The following is a 22,999-nucleotide window of genomic DNA, read 5'->3' on the forward strand; positions in this document are numbered from 1 at the left end:
TAACGTATCAAAATTAATATCATATTAAGTTCTAGAATGATCCTTTTGGTAAAGTCGGAAATTAGGTGGCAAAAACTATTCAGACGATCGACAATTCTTTCAAAATTGTCCCATAATTATTTAATGCATACTACAGCCGATTCTCATTTTCTATATTGTGGTTCACTGAATATTACCTTTATTTGCCATACGCAATACAAAAAAGTAATCATGTAGAGGGTATTTCCACAAAAAACATAAGTTTGGTATAAAACCCTTTATAAACAGTTAGTTAACAAAAAGAAAGCGTTCCAGCGGCAAATTTGACCTAACTTTGGTACGGGATAACTTCTGATTGCTGCGAGCTATTTGATTGCGGTTTGAAGCCTTATCTAGAGCAGTTTTTTTCCTGTCAGTGTGTGCTTTTGAAAAAAAAATTGTACTTCAGGTAAAGTTTCTACAGGGCGGAGAGTCGTTTTTTTTTTTATTTCAACACCAGAAGTATAAAGATAGGCCGGATATCTCAAAACTCTTTTGAAATTTTCGTCATTTTTAGCCTTATGCTGATAACATTTTTCCTGTTACATCGATTTTAAAGCTGACACTTTATAGTCGAATTACGACCAAAAATTCATATACAGAGTTGCATCAAATGTTGCCCAGATCAAAACCGCCCCCGAAAACCGGGAGTCTGGCAGACTTTCAATTAGGGTGAAGTTTATTTTCAAATATTCCGTTTATTTGTGCCGTCCTGTATTCGGAACTTTTGCCTTAACTCGACTATAAAGTTTTAGCTTTAATATGTGCTTTAAATTTTGCGAATTGCCTCGAAAAGTAGTCATCGACAGAAAAATAATTGGGCTAGTTAACGCCTAGAACCGAAACAAAATCGCTTGCAGCAATCCGAAGTTATCCAGTTCCAAAGTCAGGGCAAATTTTGTTGTTTGTGTTATTTAATTATACAGCACAAAATTTTTTTTGATAAAAAATGTCTCCATTTTAAAGTCCGCTTTAGTTTTGCGACTCGAAACGAGTGTAATTACATGGCATTTTTACGTGTTCATAATTTTAATCACGTGTGTGCCAAATGTCTGAATTTGGGAAAGTGCCTGGCTGGAGGGCAAATGATGGTTTTTTTTGCTTGTTCAACACTTACATTTTCTGACTTTTTTTCCCCATTTTTATTCTGCGACAGTTCAGCATTTATCATTCCTCACATTCTAAAGTATCTTCTTGTTTCAGGTTAACATCAAATCAAGTTTCATTATGAATGGAGTGTGTGTAAGGTGGCGCGGTTATGTCGACGTGGAGCGCTTGGATGGAGTTGGCGCGCTAGAATTTGATGAGGAATCCGCTATGAGAGAAGATGCTCTTCTACGGGATCAAATGGAAAGATACACCCAACGGCTAAGAGAATATGAGGATAACAAACCTCGATACCGCCTGGATAGGCCTGAGCAAGAAGAGGTACGTCACCCTCAAAGCTCTCATTTAGCGCCTAATGCTGCTGCTATGAATGTGCCGCGAGCGTATATGAAATTGTACTAGGTAGATTTTAATGTTAGTTTTTATTTTTAAGAAGATTTTTAGTTCTGATTAGAATGGCTGAACGGAATAAAATAATTTATATCAGCTTCGAATCAAGAACTGTTCTCATGTTTACTCTGATCGCAAATAGGCTACAGTAGAATTTAATTTATCCGCATTGATTAACAGTTTAAAATGACCAAATGTTCAATTATCAGTAAAATTTGCAAACGTTAGCGACACACAAATATTGAGTAACGTTCAGAACCGATTTGTATTCATGCTCAAAATGCATTACTTATATTAAACTAGACATTTACATTTTATTGTATTCTGTGCTTTCTGTGCAAATACAGCACTAACTTTATTCGCAAGTTACCTAATTTATGATTGCATCTCTTTCCAATACGAAATATTATTTTTATGTCATCACTTGTTAATTTTCACTGTTGAACAACATCGCGTTCTTCTTTATGTCTAATTTTGTTTTTTGCTAGTTCCGCGTTTTAGTATGTTAATGACATACTGAAACAATTTATAATGTAGATCACACGATTACTTTAATTACCAAGATTAATCATGCTTTTTTCTTTGTTTTAAATTACTCTTAAATAATTATGACCTTATCCTTTGAACCTTAAACTTGATTTTACTATTCTGTTTTCTTTTACTTCATAATAGCCCAAGAAAAATAGGTGCTTTATTTTTTGCCACTGATAAACCCAAAAAACTTAAATAGGGATCTTCTACCAATTACCATCTCGGTCACCAACAAACAGGCAACATTGCTTTAAATATTTTGTCCAGCAACATTTTCAATATCTTGAAGAAGGTACTAGTTGTAGAAGAAAATCACTAACTTTTTCACGTCGTTAGTACTGAGGCTCAATCAGAATAAGTTTAAGGAAAAACCATATGGAAAAATGACAAATTAATAAAAGATAAGTTGACGAGATACTTGAGGAAGGCAATTAAGACAATTGGCTTTATTTGGTTTAACGCTTAATGCAAATAAATAATTTTCTCTTATTATTGATTACGACTTTCAAGCGGACATGTTTTCTTTTGGCAAAATTAAAGAACTTTTGACCCCGTCAACGTACAAGAAGTTGACACGGGATCCGACGGCACGGATACTAAGAACAACGAACAAATTAATTAAGGATATGATATTTCCATCCGAGGAGTTGGCAAAGCTCAAAAAATCAGAAGCACTCCCACCAAGGCTCTACGGACTGCCCGGAAAACATTCCTAAATGTAATCGATTGCTTTATCAATATGCCATCAAAGATCTGGCAGATCTTCTTGATGTTTCAATAGCTTTTGGAAGGAAAATTTTCATCTTATACCAAAAGAACATGAATATATTGTTCCTACTTGAATATTGATGAATTGAATATTTATAGTTCCTACTGAAAGTCATTAAGTATAATTAAAAACATTTATAATTATTTTCAAACCTTTTCGTATGGGAAACATAAATATGGAAATTGATAATTAAATTGAAATCCACAACATTCATTATATTCATGAAGCGAATTATAGGAAGTCTAAAAACACATCTAAATTAAATAGAGAATTTCACCATTAAAATAGTTTGTTGAATCTCAATAGCGAAAATTAGTATACCAAAAACTTTATTTGATTTATTTTCAAATAAATGTAATCGTAAGATCTTAAATTAACGCCGAACTTCATCATATTATATTGTAAGTACCAAAGATTTATTATTATAGTTTGTTTAGTCTTAATATCCAAATACATGTGTATAAAACTTTACATATAGAACAGTACGCTAATGCCATCCCTGCACTAGATACATGAAGGATTTGGAGGAAATAGAAAACATATTTTATCACCAATAGAGTTATAAACAAAAATTGTTTATACTTTGTAAGACATTGTGCTCCAGCAACATTTAACTATCATTCTTTAAATGTTCGCCTGGATATCATGATTGTCTAGCATTTAATTCAAGAACAATTGAGCTAAAACAATTAAGTATTTTAACAGGAAATATATTTATTGAATATCTACGAATAATTAATTGTGCACTTGTTCGTCTAATTAACACAAAGGCTTTATTTACTATGTTCGTTTTACATAGTGTTCACATCATTTCGCAAAGCAATTTTACACAGAATTTTATTTCATAATTCAGATAGATTTTTAAAAGTTCACATGGCGCCTGAACGTTACTGTTAAAAAAACGTTGCGATTGCAATGGCCGATGTCCTCAGCCGTTATTTTTCTACTTTGTATTTGTCGTCTGAGAACCATCATTTAGTTTTAATTTAAGCCTAGTTTGCTGCATTTTGGAATTACTTTTATTCTACTTATATATGATTTGCTTTTAGTTGTAAATAAGTATATTAAGTACGAATAAGTGTTTTGTGCAGTTTAGTTTTAATTGTATAAAAGAACCATTGTTAAATTGCATCCAGTGCTGCGATATTTTACTTGTATGTTTTATTAAATTTTTTTAAAAGCTATTTTATTTTTTATTTCTCTATTTTGCCTGATTTTCCTCGCTGTCTTGCTGCCATATTACATAGCTTGGGCGTATTATTTCATATGTGAAGGATTTCTTTTATGAGCTGCAAGCCCCCAACAGTTATAAGTTTAGGTTTGGAATATTTATAAGCATTTTTGCACTAGTAAAAGTAAACGGAACGGAACAACGGAACTTAAGGACAACTTCGGCAGAACATTGGAAAACATATCGGCGTTCAAGGCGAAATTGTTGACATTAATGCAGGACTTTGCTTTTCAAGAAAACATCAAAGTTGAAAAATTACTTTTAGTGTTTAAGCGTATTTTGTGATTTTGCCTTTAAAACCGAATCAAAATTGATTAATGATAATTATGAATAAAGTTGATTTTTTAATTCGTAAATGCAGTGCTTCTCACCCTAGAGTGGTATTCTTTGAAATTTGGAATCTAACCAAGTGTCTTAATTTTTTTAGTGTGGAACATGAGAAAAAATGTAATTACACACTTTCAAGTAATCTTAGAAAACCAGGATTTTAACTGTTTAATTGTTGCTTGGACTTCAATGTTGGGCTTTTTTACAGGGTGATTCAAGATTGGCGTCATTAATCCGGTAAGAAGTAAACACAATTGAAAGCAATAATTCTCACATTAAAAACATACGAGAAACTTCATGTGGAAATAATCTAAGAAAATATTGGAATCATAACTGTTTGTGTAAGATTCTACTTGGCTACTACAAGCCTAATTTGCCCTAATAAGTTTTTTTAATCCTTCTATATAGAAGGAACAGGTGAAATTAAAAAGCATATTGAAAAAGCGGTTATTTTTGAACGGAAGTGGCAATTCGAATCAGTTGAGAATCATCAACAATCTGGGGTCCAGTTGCTGCAACTTTCACTTCCTTCGTCAACTTCAACTTCACTTTTGCCGGCGACTCCATTTGCTTCTCATAAGCAGCACACCGTGTATTCCACACCTTTTGTGTATGTTGAAGATTGGATCTGGTTAGCGTCGTCACAAGGAAGGTAAAGAAAGTTTATACATCGTCATTTGTTATACATTTCAAGTTTTGAGAAGCACAATAAAAACTTTGAGTCATTTGAGTCTATGCAAGTTTTGCACTGTTCAATAGAACATAAATATACCATTGTTTACTCTAACTAATTGCTTATAAGCAAAGAAGAAAACGAATCTTCAAGAGTGCAAATCTTTAAAAAAATTTAATTTTTTCAAGAAATCGCCAGCAACCTCCTAAAGGGATTGAGGCCAATTTTGCTTCACCCTGTATAACAAGGTTAGCATCGTAGTTTTTTTAATAAACATCATCGAAAATAAATATTCGATATATGTATATTTGTTTGGTCGGTCCGATGCCACTTGTATCATCCGTTCAACCCTTATTAAATTTTGTAGTGAACATTTTCATAACTTTTAAAATTGCCCAGATTTGAGTGGAATCCGTTTTTATATTATCAAAACGATTGTTTGAAAGAAAGTAGTCGTGTCGGAAATGGAGGAATTTCGGATAATTTATCCTTACATAGATAGACCGAATATTGTATCGTTGTAATACAATTTTTAATTAATAAATTGTTTGAACATTTGTGCAATTTAAAAATTATGCACGCATAAAATCAATATAAACAGCTTAGTGAAATTTTAATATTGTCTATATTTTAAATTTATCTAACATTTTCATTTGTTTAGTGAGCTTATTTGGATTTAGTGTTTGGTTGGAATGCAGTTGGAATCTCTGAATATCATTTTATGTACTTAGAAAAGTTTAATGTACCAAATAGTCTCGGGTGCCGAAAAGCCTTTTAGAACGTCGTTTTCTTCTTGAAGGTCTTCCGACAATAACTTAAGCGGTAGTAAATCGCATGCTTTTCGTTTACTACAATTTAGGATAAAATATTAAGGCCACATTTAGCAACATTTATTTGATGTTTAAAATTTATCAGTTTAAATAACCTAAACAGATAAAATGCATTTCAATTTAATTTAGGAGCGTTCCAGAACACCTTCAAAAAAATTTCTAAAAAGTTTGCTTGCTCAAAGCAAACTTCCCGTAACTTTTTAATTTATATCACATTTTATAATTTGTATAAAACTAAGGGCGTCAAAATACACAATCAAAGGTAAAAAACGAATAGTGTGTTGTTTTTTATATTATGTAATTTATCGAAATTAAAGTAGGAGCGCGACTGGACAGTTCACTTGTTACTTCCCTTAAAACGCATCAATTCGCATTCCCACGATAACATCAAGTATCGTGATGGATATCCGACTTTAAAGGTTGAAACCGCTTTCGTTTGACAATGGAGAACGTTTTAAGAAACTGCTGGCTTTTAGGCAAACTGAAATCTCTTAATAACACCTTTTACGTCAGATTTTGTGCAATATATTTACAGGGTGGACAGGGTGAGCATGTATTGAATAGTTACAAGTTCCAATCACGTCAGCTGATCATTTCAAATAATAACAACTGTTAACAGAAGTAAGTGATTCATTCTTTAAAAATCTTATTAATGTTTCTGGTTGTAACCTCAGATTAGGTTGAGATTTAAGCTCCGGTTGTACAATGGAGGCTTAGGTTATATTGAAGTTCAAGACACGGTTGAGTGTAAATTTGGATTATACGAAATTTGTTCATCAAATCAGTTCAAGCTCAAGTTCCAGTTGGGCTCAGTGGAATCAACCTTAGTTTTCATTGTACAAGGGGACCTTAATGTTCTGCGATTGTTAATGCGAGGATGTGCGATTTATAAGATGGGTGGCAATTCAAACTTCTCTTCCGTACTTTGCGCCCCCTGTAGAGTAACGAACAGGTGACCCAACGAAGGACAGCTAATATTTCTAATCTCCCGGAATTGACCATAATTTTCTAGCAGGTAGTTTGATGATTTAGATCTAGCTATTTGAGGCGGATAGGTGTTTGTACCTTTTTTATACTGCAGTCGCATTCGGAATGATTGAATTGTGTTAACCGATGTGATTTATTTACGTCGGTTCCTTGACTAATGAATAAGAAAATAATAAACCTTAATAACAAAATTCATTTGTTCTTAATATTTTATGGCTCTGTAAATGTGTAATTGGCAAATTAGCAGAATTAGGGTGTAGTAAGAGAAAATGCTACCAAAAATTTAAGGGGTTAAACATGACGATTTTACCTAACTTATATCAGGCCAAAACTGGATAAATTCAAAGATATAGAATATGAAAAATTTTGTTTCCAGTTTTTCTCAAGTGATACTCTAAAAATTTTGCCGACGGTTTTTTCTTAAGAAAGAACGGCGCCAGCCATATGTGCGCATATTTCAGAAGAAAAAAAAAGCTAATAAGCTTCATCTTAAACATCTTGTAGATTTGCATTTGTTTGATTAAATGGTTTAAATGAAATACATTTTTGAACTTCGTAGATATATTTGATGGTGTGATTGCTTTTGCTAAAGTTAATTTCTGGAAAAAATGCGGCAGCTTTCTATCTGGATATATATTTAGCAGCAATAAGTAACACCAGCCAGATTTGGAATTTTGATTCATTTGCATAAATCCGTTTGGCTGAAGTACAAATTTTGAAATATTGTCATCATTTGATCACTTTCAGCAGCCTAAATGGTGACAAAACCAACAATTCCGATTAAAATGTTCCCTTTTTAATCCTTAATTAATTGATTAAAGAATAACTAATTTTAATAAACGTATATTTATATAAAATTTAATTAGTACGATTCTAATGCTATTTGTGACAAGTCGCAGTGTTATCACCAGTTTTCTTTTCTTAAATTTCCTACTGGACCGCAGTATATTTTACTTTAAAATATCGCCTCTTATTATTCAAGAAATTTTTACGAATCAAAAAACGTCAGAAAACTAGTTTTTAACAACAGATGAAATGTTTATTAAAAATAAAGCATTGTAACAAATAACGCTCTTCTGTACGCACATATATTCATTATTTACAGCGTAAAAACTGGGTTAGTTGCTTCGAACAGTTCCGATTCGTTTGAGTTAGTTTAAGTAGATTTGAGATAGTTTTGTTTAATTTTGGTTAGTTTCGGTAAAAACCATTCATTTCTCATCAACTCACTGCTGATATGTTGCAAAATACGCGGTTTAATCGTATCAAAAAATTAAGAAACAAATTAATACTGCTAATGAAAGATAGAAGATAAAAAGATGAGTTTAATGTAAATTAGAATAAGCGATTGAAGTAAGGAATTTCCTTATACAATTAGAATTATTTAAAGAAATCGAAGATGCGAACAGTTCAATTTGCAAAGCGTCAAAACTACTTTGCTGTCTGATTACGAACACCGGGATAAATGTACAGGTGTATATTTTAATTTGTTTCACAGAGTAAACAAAAAAGGGGCGCCACTGATTAATCAAAAAAATTAATTTACCTTTGTAATGCTTGTCCAATTTTAACCAAAAATTGAAGAAAAAATTAATCTTGCTAATGCTCGTCTTAGAATCCCTAAAAATCACACATCAATAGTTATTTTAGTTCAAACTTTGAAATTTGGAACAATAATGTTTTTAAGAACCCCTATTTATTAGAACTTTTCATCTGAAAATTATACTCGCAATCTCCCTCTAAAGTTGGTTAAAATATTTTTGAATCAGCCTGCATACGATTTGGCTATCATATTGGGATGATCCTTCAGTTTTTAGAGAAATATGGATGAAAAAGTGGAACTAAATTGAACTTTATACACTCTCCATCTTGAGAGTCTTTAAGGAAGTTATTACTATTTAATTACGTGAACAACTAGTTGAATGATGCCTCGTCTCTTTTTAAATCCAAACATTTCTTCCAGAAGGGTACATTTAAAAAATTTAAAAATCTTTTAATATTACGTTTTTTCTAAACTTTTGTGCTTTTTTAAAATTTTCTTCTGGTTTTGTTTCAAATTTGTGCAGCTAATGCAGATGAGTAAATGAAGAAGAAAAATACAGTATTCCGTCTTATTCAGTTTCTCTCTCATATTTTATGATAATATTTTATTGTTCTTCTTATAATTTCTAAATCAATATGACTCGAGACTTTGTGTTAAGCAGGGTAGTTAAATAATAAAGTTAAACAATTGAAAAGTAGGCTTTCAATCACCTTGAAGTATTTAATAGATTTAAAATTCATCCTAGTAGTGAGTCAGTAAAGTAGATACGAATTTTTTTTATGTGCTTCCTAATGTGCTATTTTAAAGACGGAAGTTTCAAATAAAGCAAAATAATTGGAAAACTAAAATTAATTTACCTAATAATAACAATAATTTATGGATAAAATATCCAAATACAAAAATACTATCACGTCGACTGCCGGTTACTGATAAACATTAAAAGTGTAAAATGTTTCAAATATACAAAGTAATTTAAAATCGCCACCATTCTTTTAGAGTGTTGTTCGAGAGTAATCAAGAACTTCAGAAAACATTCCAAAAAAATTTATTTTAATAAAAAATTGATCATTTTATTGGTGGAGCCATAATCGAGCCATAAACTCACTATAATTAGGCGGGGGGAATTAAATGTTTTAAAATGTACTTCTTCACTCGAGTTCCTACAGGAATAATATAAATTCCTGCAATTAATGAGTTCATTAATGAGACGACTATCACGTAAATAGATCGTTTTATTACAGCACTGCTCAGAAATCCGCTATTCAGTGTTTGCCAGAATTTTTCGACCTAATTTGACGCGCAAATTAAAGGAATTTTAATAATGAAACATGAAACAAACAACTTAGAAAAATATGTGCGAAGCTTTCAAGATGCAAACAGTTCAATTTGCAAATCGTAAAAACTCCTTTCCTGTCGGATTACAAACACTGAGATAAATGTACAGGTGCATATTTTAATATGTTTCACTGAATAAACAATGATCCTTAAAAATCCAATAATGAAATTCTCTGACAAAAGGACAACTATTTAAGAAGTTTAAACTGCAGGGGTGTTTTATTGTAATCGCAGAGTTATTTTGATTTCAATTAAATGGTTTTATTGAATTTGGCCCCCTCGCTGGAATGTTATTATCAACCCCTGTGGAGGGATAACGCTTGGAAAGGGGTGGTCAATGCACGTTTTCTACACTGGATTGATAAACTAGCTGCTGTTTCGAACAAAAAACTCTGATCATGATTAACAAACAGCAATCGATAACATTTTGAATTTGATAAAATGATGAAATTCTCACCGGTGACCACTTAAATAAATATCTTTTTCTAAACGAATATCATGTCTATAATGGAAATATAAGAATAAATAATTGAATTATTTCAAACAATCAAGGCCTTTGTAGGCAGTAAAAGGTGGATTCCTTAAAAATTGAACCATCAACAATTTCAATTTTATAAATTGCTGAAAATATATGAGAAACGATTGCTACGCGCATCAGGTGGATTATTTGTGTCCCACTTATGTTAAAGGGACAATTCTCTGCTTCATATCGACGATAGTTAGCAAAACTCACGATTCGACAAAGATTCTTAAGAGTTGTTTTTGATATATGTAAATTTTGGAAGCGCTATTTCTTCACACATATTTCTTTGAGATTTGTGTAAAGTAAAAAAGTCCTTCGACAGCAATATAGATGTTCTGAAATATTGATATTACATTTGTCAAAGGAGCCGCAAAAATGTTCGTTACTATTCTAGATCTTCAGTGAAATGATTTGAACTGATTTTGGTTGTAAAGACTTACAACGTGCAAGTACCTAAAGACAAGTTGAAAGTAGTTTATTTACTGCAGTAATTTGTTTTTACATCGTAATACTATTGTAATACCATAAATAATACAATAAATCGGACATCTTTTGTATACAGAAACATGGCATTATATCGCCATCTAAACCGCTCAACAAAATAGATGTTACACGGACAAATTTCGACTAATGTTGGAACTGGATAAATTCTGACTGCAGAGGGCGATTTTATTTCTGTTTGAAACCTTATTTAGTGCAATTCTTTGCACACAAAACATTAGTAGTTTATATGAAGATCCACATGCGCGCAGTTGGACAAAAAAGTTTGTTTTTGTTTATTTCAACAGTACAGGTGAATAGACCGCGTATTTGGTAAAAAGTTTGAGGATTTTTCGTTCATCTCATTTATTTATCGAGTGATTTTTAAAAAGGAACTTTTTGGTTTTGCAGTGAAAACTTGTTTCTTTTGAACCGATTATCAAAATCAAAAGCTCATGTTGAAGCTTAAACTTCTCGGTCGACTTCAGTAAAAAAATTACCAGGTTGTATAAATGAAGGAAATATTTGAAAGATAACGTAATTTTGGTTCAAGCTCTCCTAGAATAGCAGATTTTTGGGGCAATTCTACTTTCGGTCATTTTCTATACAACCACATGTATTGAATTTCTGCATTAATTTGTCTATGAAGATTCAACCTACACTTTAAATCTTTAAAATCGGACTAAGAGTAATCGCTGCAAAACCAAAAAGTGAATTTGTTGAGACCACCCTGTAAATAGAGCAGATAGCCCAACAAATCAAAAACGGTTTCCACTAATTTCCAGTCTGTCTGAACTTTTGGCGTTGAGATCTAAAAAAAACTCTTTTATCTCCAACTAGGAGCATGCCAAACTTTCGGTCATTTTGCATTTTCCATTTGTCAACCTGTAGAAAATTTATCAGAGGTTTTTAAATTTTGCCACTGCATGGACTAACATAACGCAAATGCCGCTAAATAACGCTTCAAACAGAAACCAAATAGCTGTGAGCAATCAGAATTTATCCTGTTCCAGAATGAAGGCAAATTTGGATGTGTAAGGTTAATTTTGTTGAGCAGTTTAGACCTCCGTAACTCGTTTATAAGAATCACCATCGCATAACTTTTATTAATGGAAATATTTTATTATTAAAAACAGGGTAATTTTCAATAAACTCCTATTAGATTGAAGACAAAATACGACAATACGCTTATCTCTCATTTTCTGATTTTCCATAGAAAAAAATGCTTACAAAAAAGGCAAGTGCGTTGTAAACTCAAAAATTAAATAACCATTTTCTTAATTTATTAATAAACTTTAGTTTATCACTTGTCCTTGTCCCTTTAAGAAAATTATTTAGAATATCTAAAAAATAAAAATAAAAATTACACATATGCTTCCATATAGAAATACAAATAGATATTTTCTAAACCTCTTTCAAAAATTCATTAATATGATACACGGGCGGTTTGCTGCAACGGATAAATACTTACTTGTTGGTTAACTTAGTTAGACGATGAAAAGAATCATATTAAATAGTTCGAATTGTTCGATTGTAAAAAAATCAAACAATAAGACTAACTTGTAACAATGTCTCGACTTTTCGTCTTCGATTTAAATAATGCTATTTGACGAAACAAGCAACAAGAATTTACTGGTATCGAACAAAGGTTGGTTTCTCTGGCGCCAAATAATTACATTTTTGTCTTCACTTTTAAAAGGAAAAATGATACATAGGTCAAATATAAGTTTGATGATATCTGAGAAAGATATGAACCAAACCATGCTTTTGATACAGAAACGTGGAAAATAATGAAAACGCAATTCACTAGTACAAGACACGTTCTTGTTCATGTAGTTCTTACAGAGCTTATTTTCGCATATATAAAATAGCCTTCAGATCAATAAATACATTTAATTCAATTTATTGAAATCTTTGGCTAGGGGGTGCAAATATTTTCCTTAATTTCCAAAATTACTCATAAAAAATGTTTAAACCGTCATTCATTATGGCGAGCTCAGATTGTATTTATTAACATTATATATTTTGTCCAGATTTGATATCGATATTGCATTCTGCTAACAGTGTAAATATGGCTAAAATCGTTATTACATTTAACATTATTAAATTGACCACAATTAGTAATAAATTCGGTATATTAGTAAACTCTCCAGTACAAAAACAAATCCATTCTTACCATAATTACAAATATTGCACTTCTGAATGTTTAGCATTAGATCAAATGTTCTAGTTTCAGATTTGAGGTGATAGTTTGTTGAGGCTTCTCTTCATCTCATTCTCAATTCAATAAGAAATCTTCTTTGTAAATTACGGTATTATTTTTAACTGTTTGTTTCAAACGGTTAGCTGGTAAGCAGTTGGTAAGCGGTCTTATAATATAATATAACTACTGAACGCCATATTCCTAATTTTTTCGCTTCGGTGCCGACAAAAATATCAAGTAATCAATCTCTTTGATAAATAAATTCATCCAATCAGATGCTTTTAAAAAATATCTATTTTATATAAAATAAAGATATCAATTGCATTGTATTGTGTCAAAGCATTCAACAACAAAACTTTTTTTTAAAACGTCCATACGTTCGGCGTATCTGACTGATTTGATTTGATTGATCGTTTGAAATCACCATATCATATTTCAAATAATTTGTAAGAAACTATTTGAATCAGAAGTGTTTGCCTAAATGTTTACATTTGGCCAATTTGGTTCCGTTTTCTTAATTACTTCTAACTGTCATGAGTTGGTTATTTAAAGTTTACTTCATCCTTTGAAGGTGTGTGAGTATTTTGGGAATCAATAAAAATAACTTAAAATGAATAATTTCCAGTTAAAACTGAGATATTTTCAAAAAACGAAATCAGAAATTTGGCAACGATGTTTCTGGTACGACCATCAAAAAGGTAAGAGGTGAAACTATTTTGCTTGTAAGTTAGAAAAAAACGGTCTATTTTTTAAGAAAAACAGCTATGATTTTAGAGATAGAACTATAAATTCGTCAATCTAATATTTGATGAGAATCAAATGCCTCTAAACTTGAACACTTTCGTCGAAAGTTCAACATCAGAAAACCATTTTAAACATTTTTAAATTGTTGTCCATCGTCGTGCAAGTTTTTGCTTCAAGCTTAAAACAATCATAATGCTTGCTTGTCTTTAGCCCTTTCACTTTCCTCGACAACTTTCGTCTTCTCACAAGAATCAATTTCCTTGTTATAAGCAACAGATCATGTAAAAAATTAGACCTATTTAAAGTATCTTCAGCTTGGATGCATGGTTGTAGCACAGTTTTTTCATAGAAAACAGTACATACGTAAGGTTTGTGCAATGTTATATTTTTTTCGAAAAATAAACTCAATTATTCTTTAACAGTTTTTTCGTACTCTGCAAGAAACTTTCAATATTTGTCACTATCTGTCTATCTACGCGTCAGTATTTAACACGTTCTATTTCAACCTAATATTTTTATTAAGGAATCGATGGTTATCAACTGATTTTCTCTGTATTGTGCCTGAAGCAGGCGAAGTAGTCATCCTAATAATCTGTATTCATCCAAAGAAGTTTGAATCTTTAAATGGTTCCCATGCAGTGCTACTGAATTCAAAAAACAGGTGCTCTTGAATTCAACTGTTGAAATTTCCACTTTAAGCTTCCTATTAGTAATCCGATTGATCGGCTAAAGGGCACATATCCAAGAATAAATCGCTAAACTGAAACTATCCCCTTCTTGTCCTTAGGGCGTAACTCTAATGCGTGGGAGACACGAGGTGAACAAACAGATTGTCTGAAATTAATGCTAGGGATGAACCCGGTGTATAAATAGTAAATCCTATGGACTAACGCTTTTAAAGGGATTAAGAAAAGTGTTTGAAAATGGGATTAAGCGTTTTGTTGGAGCAGTTTTCACGATCTTATAAAGATTTAAAGCAATTTCAAGCCTACAAATGGCCCAACATGATAAAGATTAATGTAAAACCGAGTAGCTAGTCTCCCGGTTTTCACAATGTTATATGCTGATATCCCGCTGGTTACCAAAGTCCAAATTAACACATCAACGCTCTCAAAAATCATAAATATTCCAAATATGTCCAAATATTATACGAAATCATGCTGCCTCTCGAGATTGAATAGGCACAGCCAATCAAGGGCAGTCCCTCCATAATAAATCATCTGTCGAATCCTAGTATTATGTTATTACTGATATTTGCAGCGATTCAACATCCTGTTTAGTCAAACAAACGAACAATGGCCCTCTGCACCGGTCAGTTGCGATCACAATGGATCATTGGGGCCTATCAACATTTCTTTCGCTGCGAAGTTAAGTAGGCCGGAAGGGCGCAAGTGATTTTTGAAAAGAATTTAGAGATTCAGATGGCCTTTTTTGTAGCTCTCTTTCTGAATACGATTTGAAGCGAACGACTTGCTTAATAAGCGGCAAGAACACGTTTGAGCAAAACAACTTGCGTTAGCTGTTACTGACGATTTGATTTATTTACAAAAATGTTGCAATACTTATTTTGAAATAAAAGGTGCTTTCATCTATTTGCCTCTTTGAAATTTATAGCCGTTACAACAGCTTTCCATCTCTTTATGTCAGTGTAATTTAAATATTTGAGGTAAGCATTCTGTATAGAAGGTGAGCCAAAACTATGGTCATACGTACATAGGAGTTATATTTAAAAACTGAAGCAATCGAACCTCAGCCGCTGCAAATTTTCAAGTCTCAAGTGCGCCATTGCTGTACAATTGAGTACAATTTAAAAACTAAACTTCCTGGAAGCATTATAGCCGTTCTTATTTTTTATTAAAAATTTATAGAAACATAAGTTCTAGAAACGAAAATTTGCACAAGATTAAAAACTACCGCCATTCCTTAATTGTAATATTTTGGCTCCATGCTTAACAGCTAAGTTAAATCACCTTCAAGATCGAATCCATTATTATTTCCATTTAAGCAGATAACTTATAACATACAACATATAACAATCACCTTTCGCCCTTTCATTCTCTTTAGTACGGTTTGGTTATCAGTTCATAGATCCATCCGTTTTTTAAGCAATGTTTCAAGAGAAAATGTTCAAATATTTCAAAGGAAAGTATTGAAAGATTTCTAGCTACACATAATGTAAAAATGAATTACTTTCAAAATTAGAGCTGGGCTAGTTTGGGTTAGTTTAATTTTAATTCAGACGCTGCGGAAATTTACCTTTATTATTTATTAACTTTTGTGCACTTATCAGTAAAAATCGCAATTTTAAAGATGGTTCACTAAAGATGTCTGTATTTTAGCGTGTGACTTGAACTGAACATTTATGATAAGATGCTTTATGTTATGGTATAAAAATGTGCAGTTAGTAGCAAACGAGATGTTTTAGTTTAAAAAAAAAATTGAAAATTAATCCATCCTTATTTTCACCTACAAACATTATTTTAAGCGTTATATGAAGCGAGCTTTGAAGAGTCCACGCCTATATTAATTTTGAAGAAGCCTTCCTAACAAAATGTAAAAAAAATTGTTTTTTAGAACTAGAAATATATAGCAATGTTAAACATACATAAAGTTTACCTAATCGATCAAACCCTCCATATAATACACTCATGCAACTCACGATGGGCTGTTTTAAAAGCGTTTTGATTCTTCTTAGAACGTGAAAGTTGTCGAAGAAAGTGGCTGAAGCTGAACAGGTAATTGCTGAAAACATACTGAAACCAGTACTTATAAGAACCGATTAAGAAGGTTTAGAGTTTGATAGAAACAAACACTAGCACTTAATGGAATATTTAAACTCCTTATCAAGCAATATTTTGAAGAAAGATTAATTTTCTACTGTTTAATTAGTATTTTCTCCCAAAAAACTTTCAAGCTGTGACATAAGATCCAAACATTATAATAAGCAACAAACATTGATTTGCTAAATATTGAAAATATTAATAAAAAAAAGATATTTTCTAATATTGAGGAAACCCCTTGGAAAATTTTAATCACATTTTGCAGACTTAGGCACGCAGCAGCAATACATGTTTTGTGATGAAAATTTAAAAATTTTGTTTTTATCTCCGCCAGTGGCATGGGCACAGGCACGTCTGTAAATAATTTTAAATAAAAAAATGTTAACTGACTGATTTTTCTAAAAGTAAATACGATTTTTTACGATCCCGTTCTATTTGGAAGAGAAAATACCTCTTTTTTTCTACAACGCACCGTGTTTGAGTAAATAATTTAAATCGATTTATTGCCCAGCGTAATCGGGTTTTTATTTAAAAAGTTGGCGCTGCACTAGTTATGGTCACTGATTGACAAAAATTAATAATCTCTGTTATTTCGAGTGTCTGAATAAAAAAAAAATTATCACAAAACTAAGCCTCTAAAGTTTAGTTTAAATATTCCAAGCGATTTCCGCAATTATAATAAGTGTTTTTTTCTACATTAATACTCTATCACCCTGTAGAATATATCCAAAATTACTTGCACTATAACCCCCTGCAAGAAATGCATCTACTTACCAAAACACCCTGTATATAACATGTGTGCAAACGTAACCGATAAATATAAACACAAAAATTTCAGTCTAAACTGTATTCCGAATATCAAAAGTACCTACTCAAGGTTTTTTAGTTTAAAAAAACGTTAATTTGGAGACTGTTATGAGCGTCCCGTAGTTTAAAAGTCAAATAATTTACAAACCAAATATTAATAAATTATTAGACCTTTTCCCTGCCAAATTTTAAAATTTTGTGTAAAGACGAGGGAGAAATTTTTGCTTTGCCAAACGATGAAAATATGAATTCTCATCGCTAAACCCTGATAGCCAAAAAAACGGTGGCTCAGATTTCCTATAACAAAAAACATTGAAATTTATAAAAGCATTCAAAAATTAAATTAAATTAAAAAGGTCTGATCGCTTTGATTTGAGCCAAATAATGTCGCAGTGCCCTTTTGATCATGTGCTTATGAGACACCCTGTATAATATTATTTATACTAATCGTTTTACGAAATAATTCGTTTAATTAAAAAATGCCAAATAATTGAAATTTACTTGAAAACAGTTTAAAGAACTAATGACAAAAAAGGATATTATCTACAAGAATCAATATTTCTAATTCATTGATGACAAAATAGCCGTTATTATGGGCATTTAATCAAGTTTCTGTCTTCAGTTTGTTGTACCATTGGACACACTTTAATGAAGTGTGTGGAAACAAACTATGCAAACTTCATTCGAAGGCAGATTTCAGTCTCCCAATTTCGCCACCTAATTAATATTCTATATAATAATATCCGGGGCACCTTGTATATGGGGTTGCTCAAAATATCTTTAAATTTTCAATAGCTTATTACTACGGCTACTTTTAAAGGTGAAGGTGTGTTAAATACAGGAAAATATTCAATTTCGAGACTCTCCTAATTTACTTGGAGGGTTTTTAGTGAAAATAGGCTGCTGAACTGTTAACAAAATCGCATTTGCATAACTTAATTAACTCATTTTAAAAATGATGATGTTACGTTAGATAATTGGTTCCACTATTTTAACACTTTTCGGCAGTTTTACTGCTAACTAAAACTAATATCTAATGCAGTGTTGCTACTAACTGGCTCTTTTAGTGAAGAAAAAACTGAAAGTTATATAAAAACCAACTAAGACTCGAATCAACCGAATCAGGGCCCAATTAAAAATATCTTTTCAGTCTTAAACATTCTGAAGATTTGCCGGGAGACAGAATACAATTATAAACGCCGACAGTTGATCACTCGCAAAAGGGAGTGAAAATTCCGGAAAAGGAAGAGGGGCCGACAGAGAGAGATTGGCCGTCAGCACAAGCTTCTAATAAAGCGCGCTCTCTAATTTGAGAGGGTCGTGCCCTTCCATGCCACCCTCGATGCTCGTTATAGAACAACGGAGAACTTTGCCCCTCGACAACAAAAAAGCTGTCAGGAGATCACTCTTATGCATATTATATTGAATTCTATCGTCTCGGATCCATGTAATTTGCACCAGGATTTGAAAATATACACAAAAAGCAATGCATATTCGAGATTATCATCTGCTCGGTGCCATCAATTCATTAGCATACCAAATAAATATCTTTGGGGTTTTTTTAGGTAATTGATTAATTTAATCTACCTACTTCAACACTAAGGGTGTTGCTCTCAATACAGAAGCAATTAAGCCCGTAGGTAAATCTTGAAAAGAGTGTTTTGCTGTCTAAAATTGCAAACTGTATAAAAACCATTATCTTTCGTAATTATTTTTGAAATTATTTGGTGCTATTCCGTTTCTTTTTAAAATACATTATTTTGTACTCTGTTATATGCAATAATTATGTGATGATTTTTTATGGAAAACCGGTTCAATCTATATAGGGTGACGCAAAAAACGTGGGCAGCTTTCAATACATACAGGTCAGGCAAGCCAGATCACCATGAGAAGAATATCATGATTGGTGTGTAATTTTTATGCCATAATCAATAGTGGTGATTAGGGCGGCGCGTAATTCTGAACTATCAAATTTTTAGGGTCTCACCCCCAGAACGTTTCCAACTTATAAAATAATTATATCTGAAAAAAAGTTAGCCCTGTAGGACAGTTTTATAAGGTGCCACCAACGCGATCATTTTGATATTTTTTAGGAAATTATAATATTATTATATTTAATAAGTTTTTTATTTACTCGATTATAAAACGCTTAGCTACTGCAAAATTAAGTGATAACTTTAGTACAGCAGGATAAGTAAAAAATAGTCATAAATAATATTTTTTGCAGCAAAGTATGTTTCTTACAAAGTGGATAAGTTTGACGATAATCTTTCACAACTAGTACAAGAAACTGCTTTCGACTTTAATCCTTTGTTATAAAATTGTTATGCTCTTGTATTAAATGTATTCCCTTTTCTGCTACTAATGCTACTAACTTATAAGTTTTAAAAAAATCTTTAACCTTCCTTGACAATCTTCTGGGACTCCCGAGGTGCCAAGTGGGGTACTTAAGGAATCAGTTGATAACTGAAATCTTCTGATAAGGTTTAATGTTTTAGATGATACGAAATTTCTAATTTCCTTTGATAAAATACTAGATTCAAAGAAGATTGCTTAAACTTTGGGGGCGTCTAGCATTTTCAGTTTTTCAGCCCTTGGCGCATTCGTAGAAAAAAATGCAAGACGAACATTCAGGAGAGGGCCACAAGTGTCTCCCGAATTTCTTCGTTGCTAGTTGAGATAAAGAAGAGTCAAGATATTTAGAAATTTTCTTTAAAAAATTACGGTATGATTTTTTGCGTAATAGAACTTAGCTAAAGGGTGCGACTTAAGAAATATTTAAAAACCATTCACATATGTTACCAAGGGCCACCCTAGTGGTGATCATAAACAAAATTTCATTGTCACCGATGAATAATTTTATAACCTAGGTGCATTGATATGGTTGGCTTAATGTTGAATTTCGCAATATATCTAATTTAAATGCGCTAATTCCCGCACAATTTGACTTTGCCACCGATTTACTCAGAAACTTGTGATTTAAAGTATTGATAATTTAACATTTTCTGAAACCCTCTGGAAAGGCCTTTTAGATATCCAAATAATATATGGTGTGTTCTAGTCAAAAAATCTAATGCGATTCTTGCATAATAAACTATTTCAAAGTTACGCGATAAACTTTCACCCCGTTTTGGTTGCACCATCCTGTATACATGGTATCAACATAACAGGACACGTTTACACGATTTATATAGACTAAAAGGTGCCGCGAAAATTCAATTTTTAAAACTAGTTTTAAGGGTACTGAAGTCGTATATATTTTTTTAATATGATAATAACTCGTTAACGCTTTGAAACACAATTTGCTGTTCGGTCACCAAATATCGACCACTTAATCTGTACAGATTAACTTCTAACATGCTGTATGATAGAGACAAAATAAAGCCAATTTTATATAGCTTGAATCTTATATAAGCGAAATAAAATGGATTCTTATTTGAGATCTTTCTTGTTTGAGAAATTCCGTTGAATTTTTAAATTATTGGTCCACTTAAGGATCGAGGCGTTAACATTTTAAGAATAACTTTGACTTGATGAATTAACTCACAAATTTAAATCCTGTTTGAAACTTAGCGTTCACTCACTCAAGCAGATTTTTTAAATTAACCGTGTCCTGTTTTCGAAAATTAAACAAAATCCTTCCTATCGAAGCCAGTTGACTAGATAGATTAACACCCTCTTTCGTGTCGTTCTTTAATGAGCGATCAACGAATATTATCCAAATTTAAACATTTGTCATTCAACGTCAGTAGATTTTTTTAAATTGTTTTAAGTTGAATTTAATTATTTATCAATATACTCGCTTTTGTCAATGATATATTTACATAAAACGCATATCAGCGACACACATTTGCCCTGTACCTGTAGGTACTGTTCAATTTTCACATTACTCGCTTCATAAGCTCTTAATGGCTTCTCCTTAAACTGATCCTTGCGCTTTCTTTATAGCCTGCATGCATCAACGAATGTGATGTAAGCAACCCTTGTGCCTTTAAAAGACTACGAAAAAAACTTTAAATTTACCTTCTAAATAAGAGATTACGTCCCATGGAGCCACTATCATCCGATCTTGTTACAGTTTGGATATAGCAGCTCCTTAATCCGATTGTCACATACAAAAAAACTTTTGTCGGCTGATTTTTTTCAGAACGTCCTTAAGTCAAACAGTATTTACTTTAGGAACAGCATTAACTCAGCAAAAGAAATTCGTTAAATGAGTGACCATGCTCAAGTGCAAGAAATACCTCAATAAATCAAGGCTAATAACGCTTTACCTAAATTTCACTTCAAAACTAATTTCATCGAAAGTATCTGAATATTTGTCTTTATAAAGGATTTTTTCAGTTGTGCTATGTGAAAAATTTATAAAAATGCAATTTTTCTGATTGGAAAATGCCGGTAAGTTCAAACAAGTCTTACACTGTTTTACTTGTAATGGTTAGCCATTACAAGCCTACTACTATTTTGTAAAACACATAATTTACCATGACCATTATTTTAAAATGTGGCTTAATAGCAAAGTTCAAATTCCATTTTTAAAAAGCTACTATATGCCAAAATATTATCTAATAGAAATAAACCCAAAATATTGGTTAACATGTTATGGAACCTTAAGAAGGATGATGCCATTTATTAATCAGTGCATGAAATAACTTAGATAAGTTCTATATGGTTGAGGTAAGAATATGCTTAGAAAACCCTATATTTATATGCTTTTCCTCAAAATTGAGGGTTTTTTGAAAACCTTTTTAGTTTTTGATGTTAGCTTGTCTGCTAATACCTATACGCATTGAAAAAACTTTAAATGTAATCAACGAAAAATCAGAAAATGTCACAAAAAGAAGTAGTAGCGCAATTAGTGCACTTTAAACAATATGTATAAAATTAATTTATTTTGAATATATTATTGATTTTGATCGCAAAAATCTCCCTATCAACTTGTTCAATATATGTAGATTCTGTGGTGCATTTTAACCAAAATGGCTGTGTTATTTTATGTAGTTTGAATTTATTCTTATTTGACTTTTTGGTAATATTTATTACTTTTAGATCACTACTAAAATGGTTGATAATTTTAATTGATTTATAATAACTAGTATATAAACACGACATAAGTCCTGTTTGATTTCAGCTGTTTTCATAATCTTATGTAATAACTTAATATAGTTTTATATTCACTTCTGTATTCGCTTTTTGGTTTTTATTTTTATTTATCATTTTTTCTCACGAGATGTAATAATTTCTTGAGTCTCTCTCTAATTAAGTAGTCTAAAGAAGCATTGGGATCATGCAATTATTGTATAATATTGCATCTTTTAAATGTTGCTATTTTATCTAGCTTCGTAAAGCCGTAGTCAAATTAGTTATTCCTTCTGCAATTAAATATTAATACGGGAAAATGATAAATTATCGGTGTTGTTGATTTGAACGATTTTTATTATAATAAACACAAGCTCTGTAGGTGTTTTAAATCATTTAGATATTCGTGACACGAACGAAAACTTCGAATTGCACATAAGCGTGTTGAGATTTGGGTTACCCTACATAAACACTACTGTGCGGCGCTTGATATTTTGAAGGTTTTTTTATAGTTAAGGCGGTGTTTTTGAAGGGTTTAAGAGCTTTGCATAGCTGGAGAGCTCTCTATTTACTCCCACTATAAAATAACAAAAGGGAATTATACGCTTCAGCGTTAAGTCCACCCTGTCACGCTTTAAATCC

The 22,999-nt window shown here is 31.8% G+C and overlaps 1 protein-coding gene across 1 annotated transcript in view; it reads left to right on the top strand.

Moving 5' to 3' along the window:
- The window catches only part of LOC109535057 (protein big brother), an 80,702-nt gene that overhangs the window by 43,477 nt on the left and 14,226 nt on the right, over positions 1-22,999 (top strand). Inside the window, exon 3 of the mRNA XM_019900873.2 lies at positions 1,222-1,446. Within this exon, the coding sequence (XP_019756432.1) occupies positions 1,222-1,446 (225 nt within the window). The remainder of the gene's footprint in view (positions 1-1,221; positions 1,447-22,999) is intronic.

This window comes from Dendroctonus ponderosae, unplaced genomic scaffold, assembly GCF_020466585.1.
Source record: "Dendroctonus ponderosae isolate FM_Combo_2020 unplaced genomic scaffold, Dpon_F_20191213v2 Dpon_F_20191213_3, whole genome shotgun sequence".
NCBI classification, from domain to species: domain Eukaryota; kingdom Metazoa; phylum Arthropoda; class Insecta; order Coleoptera; family Curculionidae; genus Dendroctonus; species Dendroctonus ponderosae.